This window comes from Schistocerca gregaria, chromosome 2 (genome assembly GCF_023897955.1).
Source record: "Schistocerca gregaria isolate iqSchGreg1 chromosome 2, iqSchGreg1.2, whole genome shotgun sequence".
In the NCBI taxonomy this organism is placed as follows: Eukaryota; Metazoa; Arthropoda; class Insecta; order Orthoptera; family Acrididae; genus Schistocerca; species Schistocerca gregaria.
The window spans coordinates 979,223,249-979,237,485 of NC_064921.1; the positions used below are offsets into that span (position 1 = coordinate 979,223,249).

Consider the following 14,237-nt stretch of genomic DNA (forward strand, 5'->3'; position numbering starts at 1 on the left):
GGGACTTAACATCTGAGGTCATCAGTCCTCTAGAACTCAGAACTACTTAAACCTGACTAACATAAGGACATCACATACAGCCATGCCCGAGGCAGGATTCGAACCTGCGACCGTAGCGGTCGCGCGGTTCCAGACTGTAGCGCCTAGAACCGCTCGGCCACTCCTGCAATAGGTCATCCATTATGAGTAAATACGAACGCGTCAGCACTCTGTGTAGAGATCTGTGACGCGGTTCTTTTGTAGTGATTTGTGAAGGTGGAAGGCAATAAAGATTGAAGCACTGATTAAGTACTTTGTAAAGAAAGGTATGAAAGCAAAGGAAATGAATTCCGATCTTCAGAACACGCTGGGGACTCTGCTCCTTCATATTCAACTGTTATCAAGTGGACAAAAGAGTTTAAATTTAGTCGCTACAGCTTAGATGATGATCCGCGTATCGGTCGACCGATATGAACCACTGCCCCAGAAATTATTGCAAAGGTGCTTAAATGGTCATGGGGGATCGCAGGCTGAAAGTGCGAGAAACTGATGAAGCTATAAGGACGTCATCTGAACGGGCATCACACATTTTAACAGTGAAATTATCTGTTAGGTGGGTTCCGAGACTCTTAACGCAGGATCAGAAACGCAGCTGAATGGAAATGTCTGAACAAGATTTGACTCGTTTTCAGAGCAACCAAAAAGATTATCTTCGCCGGTTTGAGATCACAGATGAAACCTGAGTCCACTACTACACCCCAGACACAAAGCAATATTCAAAACAGTGGGAACATATTAATTCACCACCACCAAAGAAAGCAAAGGTAATATGATCGGCCGGAGAGGTCACGGCATCAGTTATCTAGGATGTAAAAGGGATTCTGCTTATAGATATCTTCCCACTGGTCAAACAATTATAGGGCCAATGCTACGCTAACCTCCTGGCCCAACTATAGCAAAAGGTTCGAAAAAAAAGGCCAAATTCGGTAAAGAGGAAAGTCATCTTTCATCAAGACAAGACACGCTGACACAAGTGTCGTTGCCATGGCAAAAAAAACATTAATTAAGATACAAGCTGTTGGCACAGCCGGCTTATTTGCCTGCTTTGGCTCCATCAGACATTCATCTCTCCCACAAGCTCAAAATTTCCCTTTGTAGACGGAAGGAACCTTCATCAAGGCACTAGAAAGTCTCTGGACGAAGCGGATTAGTGTACAAGGGAGAGTACATTGAAAACTACGGAAGTCTCACTGAAGTAAATCGTTTCTTACAATTCCAAAAATGGTTCAAATGGCTCTAAGCACATTGGGTTCAAATGGCTCTGAGCACAATGGGACTTAACATCTGAGGTCATCAGTCCCCTAGAACTTAGAACTACTTAAACCTAACCAACTTAAGGACATCACACACATCCATGTCCGAGGCAGGATTCGAACCTGCGACTGTAGCAGTCGCACGGTGCCAGACTGAAGCGCCTAGAACCGCTAGGCCACAGCGGCCGGCTTACAATTCCATTCCGAGAACTTTTCGAACTACCCTCACGCATCGCGAATTACTTACTACCAATAAACTTAGTGGCCAAAAAGTCACAGGAATAGTTGTCCCATTCGGACATCTGTCGTATACGAGGCCCGAATGTTGTGACGTATGGTGCAAGTGTAGACACAGTGCTCAATTGTCCGTTACAGATTGATATACAATGAACATGTCACCACGTAGCGAGTTAACTGACTCTGAACATGGAATGATAATCGGCGCAAGACGCGTGGGCTACACCATACCGGAGATTGCACAAAAATACGGGCTTCCGGTACCAACGATGTCTTGGGTGGTTCTTCGGTACAGAGACGATGTTTTCACAGGAATTCAAAAATGGTTCAAATGGCTCTAAGTGCCGGCCAGAGTGGCCGAGAGGATCTAGGCGCTTCAGTCTGGAACCGCGCTACTGCTACGGTCGCAGGTTGGAATCCTGCCTCGGACATGGGTGTGTGTGATGTCCCTAGGTTAGTTAAGTTTAAGCAGTTCTACGTCTAGGGGACTGATGACCTCCGATGTCAAGTTCCATAGTGCTCAGAGCCATTTGAACCAATTTGGCTCTAAGTGCTATGGGACTTACCATCGAAAGTCATCAGTCCCCTAGACGTAGAACTACTTAAACCTAACTAACCTAAGGGCATCACACACATCCCTGCCCGAGGCAGGATTCGAATCTGCAACCGCAGCAGCAGCCAGTTTTCGGACTGAATTCGCAGGAGTAAACCGCTACATAGGATGACTGCACTTGTCTTACGAACGGACTCGTGTCACTTCTGCAGAGCCATATGGGGGGCGATCGACGATAGACTGCCGCCGCCTCTTTGAATGTGGGGCGGCAGGAACGCGCTCCTGTCTGGACTGTACGGACAAAAATTCACGACACGGGCTTCAGCAGCTGACTGCCGACACCATATCCAGACTGTTCCCGTGATTTTTGGCCACGACGTTTAGTTGCCGTATCGAAGGAGCATCACATCGGGGACTGACCATTGGCGACGTCCTTCTTGCAGGCGGCGTGGTGGTGGACGGGCGCGGGCGACGCGGCCTCCACCTTGATGGTGGCGATGGGCGAGATGCTGGTGGTGACCTCGGCCACCTGGCAGGGCGTGCTGGCCGCCGTGGTGCCCGGCTCCTTCTTGATGGGCGGCGGCCACGTGGTGCGGCTGCAGCCGTCCGCCGCCACGAGCAGCCCGCCCGCCTGCAGCTGCTGCGGCGCCGCCAGCTGCAGCGACTGCTGCTGCTGCTGCGGCGGCGGCGGCTGCACCTGGGGCGTCTGCTGCTGCGGCTGCGGGGGCGGCGGCAGCACCTGCTGGTGCTGGTGCTGCAGCTGCAGCTGCTGGTGCTGCGTCGCGGGCGCGCGGCGCTCGTCCTCACCGCCACCTGCGGTTCGCCGTGGCCTCAGTACACAGGTGTGCAACTCTGAAATGCTATACGGCTAAGTGACTGGTACAGGGCGCTTCATGATTCTCTATCAGTTCAGTTACATTGTTCAGCTTGGCGCACAAGTTCGTATCGTTTTTGTTTTGCGTGTTCGTGTTCCGGTTGTTGTGGGTTTATTTATCGATTGTCATTTTTATTTGTAGTTCGCTGTTTGTTGTGTACATAGTTCCGCGTAGTCAGCGCGTACACAACTTTCCCACTGGAGCGCGCCCCGCTAAGCACAACAGTGCAGGCGCAGCGCTCGTCCGTCTCCGCACTACGAGATGGCGCTGCCTTAGAGACAGACCAAATTCTGCTTCCGCCGATCCGCGTATTAATATGTAACGCAGCCAGTGAGATTGCTGCTAACGTAGAACCTTTTCTCCTCGCGGATCACACTCGCGCAGTGATACCTGAAAGCGCGAGTTATTGTAACGAGTGTACAGACCTCCGATCAGTCAGTCTGCATTTGTCTGTACCAGTCTGCATTAGTCAGTACCAGTCTATAGTCAAGTTTGTCTGCCCCTAATAAGATTATCATATTCCTGTATAGCCATGAAGATGAATGAATAGACACTTTTGTCAAGTATCAGAGATATGTGGGAATAAAATTAACGTAGCAAGACCAAAGGAACTTCAGATTGTCAATTGTAAACAGCATCCAGAATCAAGTTACGTAATCAGAATGAGATTTTCACTCTGCAGCGGAGTGTGCGCTGATATGAAACTTCCTGGCAGATTAAAACTGTGTGCCCGACCGAGACTCGAACTCGAGACCTTTGCCTTTCGCGAGCAAGTGCTCTACCATCTGAGCTACCGAAGCACGAATCACGCCCGATACTCACAGCTTTACTTCTGACAGTATCCGTCTCCTACCTTCCAAACTTTACAGAAGCTCTCCTGCGAAACATGCAGAACTAGCACTCCTGAAACAAAGGATATTGCGGAGACATGGCTTAGCCACAGCCTGGGGGATGTTTCCGGAATGAGATTGTCACTCTGCAGCGGAGTGTGCGCTGATATGAAACTTCCTGGCAGATTAAAACTGTGTGCCCGACCGAGACTCGAACTTCTGTAAAGTTTGGAAGGTAGGAGACGGATACTGGCAGAAGTAAAGCTGTGAGTACCGGGAGTGAGTCGTGCTTCGGTAGCTCAGATGATAGAGCACTTGCCCGCGAAAGGCAAAGGTCCCGAGTTCGAGTCTCGGTCGGGCACACAGTTTTAATCTGCGAGGAAGTTTCAAGTTACGTAATGTCTACGCTCTTTATTATTTTAATAAATGTGTGTGAAAATTAATCAAGGTCTGTTTAAAGTTGGCCACCGTCAATCTGCTACTGTAAGCGTGGAAGTGGCATTTCTATCGTCTGACCTAACGGCAGAACATAAACACGCCACAATAAGACCACGAGACATATTGCTGACACTCGCCTACTTCGTTAGAGCGACAAGTCAATCTGATGGTGTGTGTACCGAAGGTCTTACAGTACGCACACCACACTGTTGCTGTCCGAGTTTACATATTGTAATTTTGTCGTTCGGAGATAGTGGGTGCAACTGTGAACGCTAGAAAATTGAGTTCCATGTCGGGAAATCGGAGTATTTCCGACATTCTTTGAGTGCAGTGGGTGGGAGGGGGGGTGACAACACCGAAGGCAGCCAGAAACATTTGCGCCGTGTGTGGGGTAATGCTACTGGGCACAGCACGGCAAGAAAATGGTTTTCTCGTTTTAAGCAGGATCGTTTCGACATTAGTGACTCTCCATGTTCAGGAAGAACTTCGGGGTTTGACGAAGATCCTTTAAACGCTTTAATCCTTGATGATTCACGTTACTATATTCAAGAACTGTCAAATGTCATGACCTTTGCTCATCCCACCATCGTGTGACATTTGCAAGCTAAGGGGAAGGCTCAAAAATAGCGTGTATGGGTACCGAATGCTCTACGCCGAAATTACAAAAAACAGCTGGTGGCCATAGATGCATCTCTGCTTGCTCGTGAAGAACACCGGCCATTCCTATCGTGTATCGTTATATCGTTACTGGTGGCGAGAAACTGTTTCTTCATGCTAACATAAGGAAGAGATGGGAGTGGTCGAAGCCAAAGAAAGCACCAACTTACAGTACAGGAATCTGCGCGTTGATAAAATACTCACACGGGTGACGGTTTGAGTTTCAGACGACAGTCACCACTTGTGACCCGTGTAAAGGCTGAGCAGAGCTGTAGCGTATGCAAATGTTGACAACTGCGCCTTCCAACCACAATATGCAGGTCTGCTCAGCATCTACACGAGTCACCGTTGGTGTTTCCCTGTGATGTGAAGATGGTCTGTCAAGATTGAAACGGGTCACCATAAATAAATAAAAAATTTCCCCATCAGACCTGAATGTTTTATTAAAATCAGATTTAGAGTGCTGTATTTTCGCAATACAAAAATTATTAGAAATGGTTTGCTCCAGAGTTGCGTGGCATCCTGGGATGGTTTCCAAGACCTGCTCCGCGTCTTCTGAAGTTGCTGTTTCTCAGAGTTAATGACTGAATCCCAGCCGCACTGGTGCCTTAGGCCTGAGGTGCCCACTGGGGTGTGGGAAACACACACACTAGACTCCTGTCTTTCCGCTCTCACGAAAAGGAAGACATTTAGCACGTTCTCAGTAGTTTTTCTTATTCGGCCAATCCTGTGTATTCCCTCTTCTTTTGGGCACAACGTGTGCTACGTCCTATAATAGTGAAATACCGTTCAAACTCGGTACCAACCGTAGAAATTGTTTATGCGTTTTTGTACGCCTTATCAGGGAAAATGTTGCTGCGTTCCCGTCTATTCTTGCCCGTGTCGACTATTATTGGCTACCTGGCTGCCGTCCCAAGCTGACGCTGCTATTTGAAGATGTGCTACTTTTTGCTATAGCATAAGGTTTAGTTTCATATCTGAGAGTACGCACTCCTAAGCAGCTCTCACTTATCTGGTTGTTTGTGCATCTTGGATGCAGACTTCATTGGGTTATTTCTCTTGTTAATTTGACACTGTCAGTTGTACAAATGAGGAACTGTGATATGTTGTTCTTTCAGTCTTCCTAACAACGTCAATCGAAGTCCCATACCGTGAACTTCAGTGTTTTGTGTTACCTTCGTGTCTTTATTGTTTTTCAGGAGTCACCTTGTAATAAGATTACACGTTTGTTTTGAATTTGAATAAATATTAGTATTGTGATATCAACTTCAAATTAATCCCCATATCCTTCAACTTCTCCCATGATTAGGCGATCCTTATTTAACGAATATAATAAGGAAAACATTAGGATAATGTTTCACTTCGATGGTGTTTCCTTTGTGCGTACTGGTCAAATTATTAATGGAATGTTGCATAAGATGCAAAGCTGTCTATTGTGGTGGCGAGGAGTAGCTTTTACTTCGGAGCTCAAACCGCCACTAAAGTTGATTAGTTACGTCATGTGTCGCCACTAGGTGGTGCCGCGAGTAAGTGGCGTACTGTGGAGGATGGGTCACACGGCAGCTGGTACATTAGTGCCCTGACTATTCTCACCCATTCCCGGAGGATGTTTTAAGTTAATCCCCTCCCCCCCCCCCCCCTCTCACATATTCAAACATCAGGTTGATTGACAGTAGCTCGCCGTAGTTTTCTGTCTTCAGTCGTCCACTTGAGAGTGGTGTAGGTGTAGGTTGTGCAGTTCGTAGCTTCCCCGATTTTAGTGATGTATTTCAGTCTCTGTGTTTTTTTTGTGTTCTTCCGCTCTACTGTACCTTCAATGACGCCTTAAATGAGACCACAATGCCTCAGCAGATGGCTGACCAGTGCCGCTCTTCTGTGTTGCAAGATCTTCCAAAGACACGGCTTAATTTCTTTCACTCTGTGAGACATCTCTCTATTTAATACTTTGCGTACCTAGGCAATCTTTAGCAAAAAATGGTTCAAATAGATCTGAGCACTATGGGACTTAACCTGAGGTCATCAGTCCCCTAGAACTTAGAACTACTTAAACCTAACTAACCTAAGGACATCACACACATCCATGCCGGAGGCAGGATTCGAACCTGCGATCGTAGCAGCGGCGCGGTTCCGGACTGAAGCGCCTAGAACCGCTCGGCTACAACGGCCGACCAATCTTGAGCACTCTGCCGCAGCACCACATCTTAAAAGGCATTATTCAGTATTTTTCTGCTTCTCTGAGTGTCAGTGTTACAGTTCTGAATAGCAGCACACTCAAAACAAACGTCTTTATACGGTCTTTCTTGAGATGTTTGTCTATGCAGCTGGAAATGAAACGTTTCTTCCCTTGCTAAAAGCCGCATTTGCCTAGTAGATTCAGCTATCAGCGCCCTCCTTTGACCTTTCATCTGATGTAATGTTACTCTGCAGAAGGCGAAGGACTGGACTGTCTTCAGTCACTCGTAAGTGAGCATTGAGCAATGTGGTTCAGTCTGCTCACCACTGACACTTTTTTAGCTTTGTTAATTTTCATGTTACAGGAAGATCTGAGGGTGATTTCCATCTGCACCAGAATCGCTTCTGGTTGTTCCGCATCATCGCTTAACACTGCGGTGTCATCATCAAGTCTCAACGTGTTTATTTTTTCATCGTGGATTATAATGCCTCCTACAACTCCCAATTTCCATCTGAATTCATCTGCTGCCTTCTGAACGTATCTTTTGTCCGAGACAGGAGAGAGTGAGCAACCTTGTCGTACACCGTGTTTAATGGCAGTTTCTTCCTGATCTTCTCCACAACTTTTCACAGCCAACTCTTCGCTTACAATCTGTGCACCAGAACTGTGTTCTTACACTTTGATACTTTCTTTTAGCATCTACAGGGCAAGGTAGTGGAGAGGTCAACATATTGGCCTAGCATTCTGTGATTTCCCTAAATTGCTCCACGCAAATGCCGGGATGGTTCCTTTGAAACGGCACGGGCAATTTCCTACCCCAACCTGAAAACAATCCGAGTTTGTGTTCCATCTCTAATGATCCTGTCGATGGGAAGTTAAGCCCTATTCTTCATTTTTTCTCTCAGCATCTGAAAAAGCTGCCGCCAGTCAAGTCGACGAATCCAATACCCGCATCTTGAGCCTTCTCTAGTCTTTTCTCAAGAATTAATCGCAAGCTGACTATTGCTTCTCGTGCACCCTCAGCTCTTCTAAAGCCAAACTGATCGACCCTGGCCATTGCATCCATCCTGCCTTCGACCCTCCTCAGAACGATAGAGGTAAAGATCTTGGAAGCATGAGATTTTCATTCTGCAGCGGAGTGTGCGCTGATATGAAATTTCCTGGCAGATTAAAACTGTGTGCCGGACGGAGACTCGAACTCGGGAACTTTGCCTTTCGCGGTCCGGCACACAGTTTTAATCTGCGAGGAAGTTTCATATCAGCGCACACTACGCTACAGAGTGAAAATCTCATTCTGGAAAATTCCCTAGGCTGTGGCTAAGCCATGTCTCCGCAATATCCTTTCTTTCAGGAGTGCTAGTTCTGCCAGGTTCGCAGAAGAGGTTCTGTGAAGTTTGGAAGGTAGGAGACGAGGTACTGGCAGAAGTAAAGCAGTGAGGACGGGGCGTGAGTCGTGCTTGGGTAGCTCAGTTGGTAGAGAACATGCCCGCGAAAGGCAAAGGTCCCGAGTTCGAGTCTCGGTCCGGCACACAGTTTTAATCCGCCAGGAAGTTTCTCGGAAGCATATCTCCAAACTGACGGTCCCATACAAGGAAACTACTGACTGCGAGGTGCGGCTGGGCTGCTTACCTGAGGCGCCTTGCTGCCGGCGGCAGCCGCAGCTGGGTCTGGACTCGGTCTTCACTTCGTGGCGGTCCCAGGCGGCGGCGGAGGCTGCGTTGGCGCGCCGCTGCTTGCGCGACCCGGACGGCGTCACGGACGCGGGGGCGGCGCCGGCGGTGGCGGCGGTCACCGAGCCGGGGGAGGCGAGGCTGGCGATGGCGGCGGGCTGCGACGTGGCGAAGCCCTTGGCCATCAGCTCGAGCCCGGCCAGCCCGCGCTCCACCAGCGGCACCGGGCCGCCCCCGGCGGCGGGCGAGAACGGGCCCGCCGCCCCCGCGCCGCCCCCGCCCGGCCCGCCGAACGAGTAGTTGGACGAGAACAGCGAGTCGGCAACTGCACAGCAACGGATCCCAGCTCAATAGCGGGCTCTGTACAACTACATTCTTATTATAAATTGCGAAAGAATGGAAACCCCGTTCTCTAATTCTTTCTTGAACAGAGGAAATTGCTCCGTACAGTCAGATGTGTAATGGAAGTAAGAATAGTCCTGATAGACTGTGCTGTGTCTCCAGTCATGAATGGGAGATTGCTGTTTATGTACTCTGTTCTGCTTTGAAAGGCGAAACTTTGTGGTTCATCTACATCTACATCTACGTAGATACTCCACAAGCCACCGTACGGTGTATGGTGGAGGGTACCCTGTACCGCTGTTAATCATTTCCTTTCCTGTTCCACTCGCAAACAGAGCGAGGGAACAACGATTGTCTACATGCCTCCATTAAACCCTAATTTTTATAATCTTATCTTCGTGGTCCTTACGCGGAATGTATGTTGGTGGCAGAACAATGTTTCAGCAGTCAGCCTCAGATGCCGGTTTTCTATATTTCCTCAACAGAATGTGAAATATGGCTGCGATTCAGCAACTGCATAAATTTCAAGAGGATGAAGAAAAATCAGCCAACCAGTAGCAAACCAAATGTTTATTCAGCCTTTGATCTACGTTTCGATGTTATAAAAATATCTCCGTCAAAAGGGGTGGGCCCCAAAAATATACAACAAGCCACCCTCACAATCATAACAAAACGTTAACAACAGAAAAACATGTGAGTGGCAAGCATAGTAACTTGCCACATCACACGGTGGCAAAGCACACCAACTGAAGCCAAGCGGCTCCTGTCACACAAAACTGACATAAAAGTACAAAATGGTTCAAATGGCTCTGAGCACTATGGGACTTAACATCTGAGGCCATCAGTCCCCTAGAACTTAGAACTACTTAAACCTAACTAACCTTAGGACATCACACATCCATTTCCGAGGCAGGATACGAGCCTGCGACCGGTCGCGCGGTTCCAGACTGAAGCGCCTAGAACCGCTCGGCCACCAGCTGCCGGCCATAAAAGTACCAGAAACATCATATGACGTGGCTTAGACCAACTGTCCAACAGGTAAAAGCCCAAGCGACAAGGGAAAGTCGGGACGCAGAAGGCACCAAACCCATGGGCGGCAAGAACCACGCCCTACCCTAGCCAAGCAACAGTGTTCCACACCAAACCAACAATGAAAATCTCTTCCACTACACCACCAATAATGCAACAGACCCACAGGCACACATCACGTGCAAAACCACAAGTACACCTGCCCACAGTGCAATACCGCACACAAACTCAGCGTACAGAAGCAAGAGTTCCATCCACAAAGAACCACCGGCACATACAATGGGGAAGGAAGAACAAATATGAGCCAAACCAACGCCACCAAAAAGAAACCTCGCTCAGCACTACGGGAGCCCAAGCGATAAGGACAATATTGGAACGCAGTGGGCGTCACATACCGGTACATGCGCGTAAGCTCCGCGTCCCGCCGGCGTCAAGCGACGCAACTCCACATTGAAGCAAAATGACAATCTCTTATACAAGGCCATCAATAAATACAGTAATTTTGGAGGTACACATTTCTGTGAGTGTAACAATATCACTTGAAAATTACAAACTGCCGCAACCAGTCATATTTATTATATCATTGAGAGGCCCACCATTGGCCAGGTATTTGTTTATTGCAATTTTCTATTAGTTCATCTCTTCCCCCCCCCCCCCCCCCACTTCACTTTGTCCGTCATCTCTTGCCCCCTCTCTCTGTCCACCTCCTCCTTCCCCATCCCTCTATCCACCTCCTCTTTTCCCCCCTTTTTCTCATCGCTATTGAAGGCAATCCGAGGGCTGCATATTGGGACAGGATCCAAAAACCTATTCTCCTGTCCAACACACACAGTTTCGGTGGCGGGTTCGCGCTCAGGTGGCACAAATCAACCGAATGGTATGTCTGAGTTATCTATTGACGTGAACACGATTAAGCCTGCTTGCGACTAGCTGACACTTTGGGAATATTGCACAAGAAACGTCATCACATACTGGATGACATCAACAGGGGCAGCCGTCGATGAGTGAGCCAGGCGTAGCGGCAGCAGCACGACCACCTTGCGGACACCAAGCCAAGAACGATCAAAGCATGTTATAATGCTGTGGGTGGAGAAACACTGTACTGAAGCTAGAACGAAATTTTCACTCTACAGCGGAGTGTGCGCTGATATGAAACTTCCTGGCAGATTAAAACTGTGTGCCGGACCGAGGCTCGAACGCGGGACCTTTGCCTTTCGCGGGCAAGTGCTCTACCACTGAGCTACCCAAGCACGACTCACGCACCGTCCTCACAGCTTTAATTCCGCCATTCACGCACCGTTCTCACAGCTTTAATTCCGTGCTTGGGTAGCTCAGCTGGTAGAGCACTTGCCCGCAAATGGCAATGGTCCCGAGTTTGAGTCTCGGTCCGGCACACAATTTTAATCTGCCAGGAAGTTTCATGGTACTGAATGTTACCCAGCAAAAGATTTTGATTTCACAAATGTCCACTTTCGAAAGACTGCTTTTATTTTGAACATATTTTTGTATTTCTTTCACAGTGATCTTTTTTAGTTTCACAATGCTTATTCTTTTACTGCCTGTTACCATTGAATCTAAGCCCCCATATGTTTGCAGATATGAAGGTGACGCAAAACTCTTTTTGAGCAATTGATATAGACGCTGTGGTGAAGATGATAGGATTCAGCGTGAAATAATGAATTCATTCAAATTCGTATCTACCGACGGCGAAGCCATACTTACGAGAGAGATGTGCAGGCCTCATAACCAGGTTTAATTGACACTTCAAATTTTTATTTTGTTTGTAATTTTTCACCTTCAGATTCTCAAGCAATGTTCAAGTACAGTTCGTTGTGGCCTACGTTACGTCTGGGATCGTCGCTTCAGCAAAGGTCGTTTCTTGACAACATGCTCAATGCTCACTGTTCATCCATTCTCGGTAGCCAGTAGGAAGCGTGGGAAAGAACATGCTCACTGTTCACCCATTCTCGGTAGCCAGTAGGAAGCGTGGGAGAGAAGTCACGTGTTAACAGTTGACCGCCGCCGAAGCGCGTCGGCTTCGTGCACAAGCCGTCTCTGGGGCCGGGTTTCAGCCAACAGTGACGTGAGATCTGTCCTCTTCTCCTTATTTCTCTGACTTTGTTCCGCTACTAAAAGCAACATCTTTTCACGACCGGCTGACGGCCTCATAGGTCGACCTGGGCTCTCCCTGTATATATTACATCTAAAGAACCAACAGAATGAATGTTCACTTTGCACCGGCGGGTAAAACTGAGTGCTCAGAATTTTGCATGCTCTACGAGTGAGCTATATTCCAATAAGTAAGTTTGTGAGGGAGGAGCAGAGGTACTGGCAGAAGTGTAGCTGTGATTGTACGTTATAAGTCGTGCTCGGATAACTCAGTCGATGTAGCACTTGCCCGCGAAAGGCAAGGGTCCCAAGTTCGAGTCCCGGTCTGGCATACAGTTTTAATCCGCCAGGAAGTTTCATACTAACTCTTTCGTCACAACAAACTCCTTTAGATGCCACTTTGGACCTGTACAGAGGGTCTCCAGGACAGTGAGACAGATCCAGTAACGAAAATAACACATGGATTTCAGAAAGCGTCTCAGACATAATCGGCCCTGATACTTCTCGTGCGAGAAATTTCTACGTACTCACTTCGTGCCTCACACAATCTGCGAGAGAAGAGACAACATTGTAAGCTAGGAAACGAGCTTAGAGGCGCATTGCTAACTAACCAAGTGTCGAATGGGCGAGAAGCGCACTTTTCAGTGTTATTTATAAGAAAATTTGTTATTAACTTTCTGTGATTAGCCGTCCCGGTTTCTCTAGTAGAGATGTCGGTATTTTAAGAAATGCAAGTCTTGCACACTGTGGCAAGTTTCTTTCTTCACGTAAAATGAGTAAAATTTAGTACAAAAGTAGACACTAACCACTATCGATAGTAAAAAAAAAAGGCTGCTGCTTCCGAAAAACTGGACACCTTATACTCACAGGTTCTTTAGCCGTTCCGGTGGCTGATACAGGAAGCATGCATATTCGTGGTGCAAATGACAAGATCGGGCGTAGTGTACGTGAACATGTGTCAACTGGTCGCGTATCGAGATGCGTTGCTCATTTTCCGTACACATACTTCCGCCGGCAACTCTTTTCGTAATGTTACAGGAAGTCGACTCTAATGGTTAGATTGTATCTGTCGGTCAGCTGCGCCGGAAGGACCTTAATTAGTGAAACAAAACCAGTTATTAAGTTCCCAGCGCGGAATTTTGAAAAAAAAAATCTGTTGACGTGACTGCTTATCGGCGACTAGCCGTCCGAAATGCATAGGCGAGTACAGAGGAGAGGCGGCCAGGTGTCACGGGAAGCCAGCTGCCGGGCTGGGGAGGGGCCATTACTGCCCAGCCTAATCCCCAGTAAACGCTGGAAATTATACTCGCTCGTCTGCTAGCTGCACCCGCACTCGTTGCGCAACAACGCGCTCGTGGCTGCGTCCAGCGTCGGTACCGCACGCCAGGCGGCAGAGTACGCACCTTTCTCTGCCGCCACTCACACAATCATCCAATGCTTCTTCACGTGTGCAGCTCTTCCCCACGGAAAGTATCTGATCACCACGTTCCGCGTAAGTTGTAGCCGCGGACGGTTCCTACTGCTACAACTGATTGATTCGCCCCCGTGTGACTGTGGCGCGGCGGAGTACTCCACCACACCACACTACACTAGTGGCCATTAAAATTGTTACATCAAGAAGAAATACAAATGATTAACGGGTATTCATAGGACAAATATATCATACTAGAACTGACATTTCCACCCGGTTTGGGTGCATACATCCTGAGAAATCAGTACCCAGAGCAACGACCTCTGGCCGTAATAACGACCTTGATACGCCTGGGCATTGAGTCAAACAGAGCTTCGATGGCGTGTACAGGTACAGCTACCCATACAGCTTCAACACGATACCACAGTTCAAGAGTAGAGACCGGTGTATTGTGACGAGCCAGTTGCTCTGCCACCACTGACCAGACGTTTTCAATTGGTGAGAGATCTGGAGAATATGCTGGGCAGGGCAGCAGTCTAACATTTTCTGTATCCAGAAAGACCCGTACAGGACCTACAACATGCGGTCGTGCGTTATCCTGCTGAAATGTAGGGTTTCGCA

The 14,237-nt window shown here is 48.2% G+C and overlaps 1 protein-coding gene across 7 annotated transcripts in view; it reads right to left on the minus strand.

Annotated features, from left to right (window-relative positions):
* LOC126335458 (protein winged eye) overlaps window positions 1-14,237 on the minus strand; it is a 382,243-nt gene that overhangs the window by 170,972 nt on the left and 197,034 nt on the right. For all 7 annotated transcript variants that reach the window (XM_049998751.1, XM_049998753.1, XM_049998757.1 and 4 more), the window contains exons 4-5: window positions 8,685-9,050; window positions 2,503-2,895 (exon numbers count right to left, since the gene is read on the minus strand). In XM_049998751.1, coding sequence (XP_049854708.1) covers window positions 2,503-2,895; window positions 8,685-9,050 — 759 coding nt within the window. The remainder of the gene's footprint in view (window positions 1-2,502; window positions 2,896-8,684; window positions 9,051-14,237) is intronic.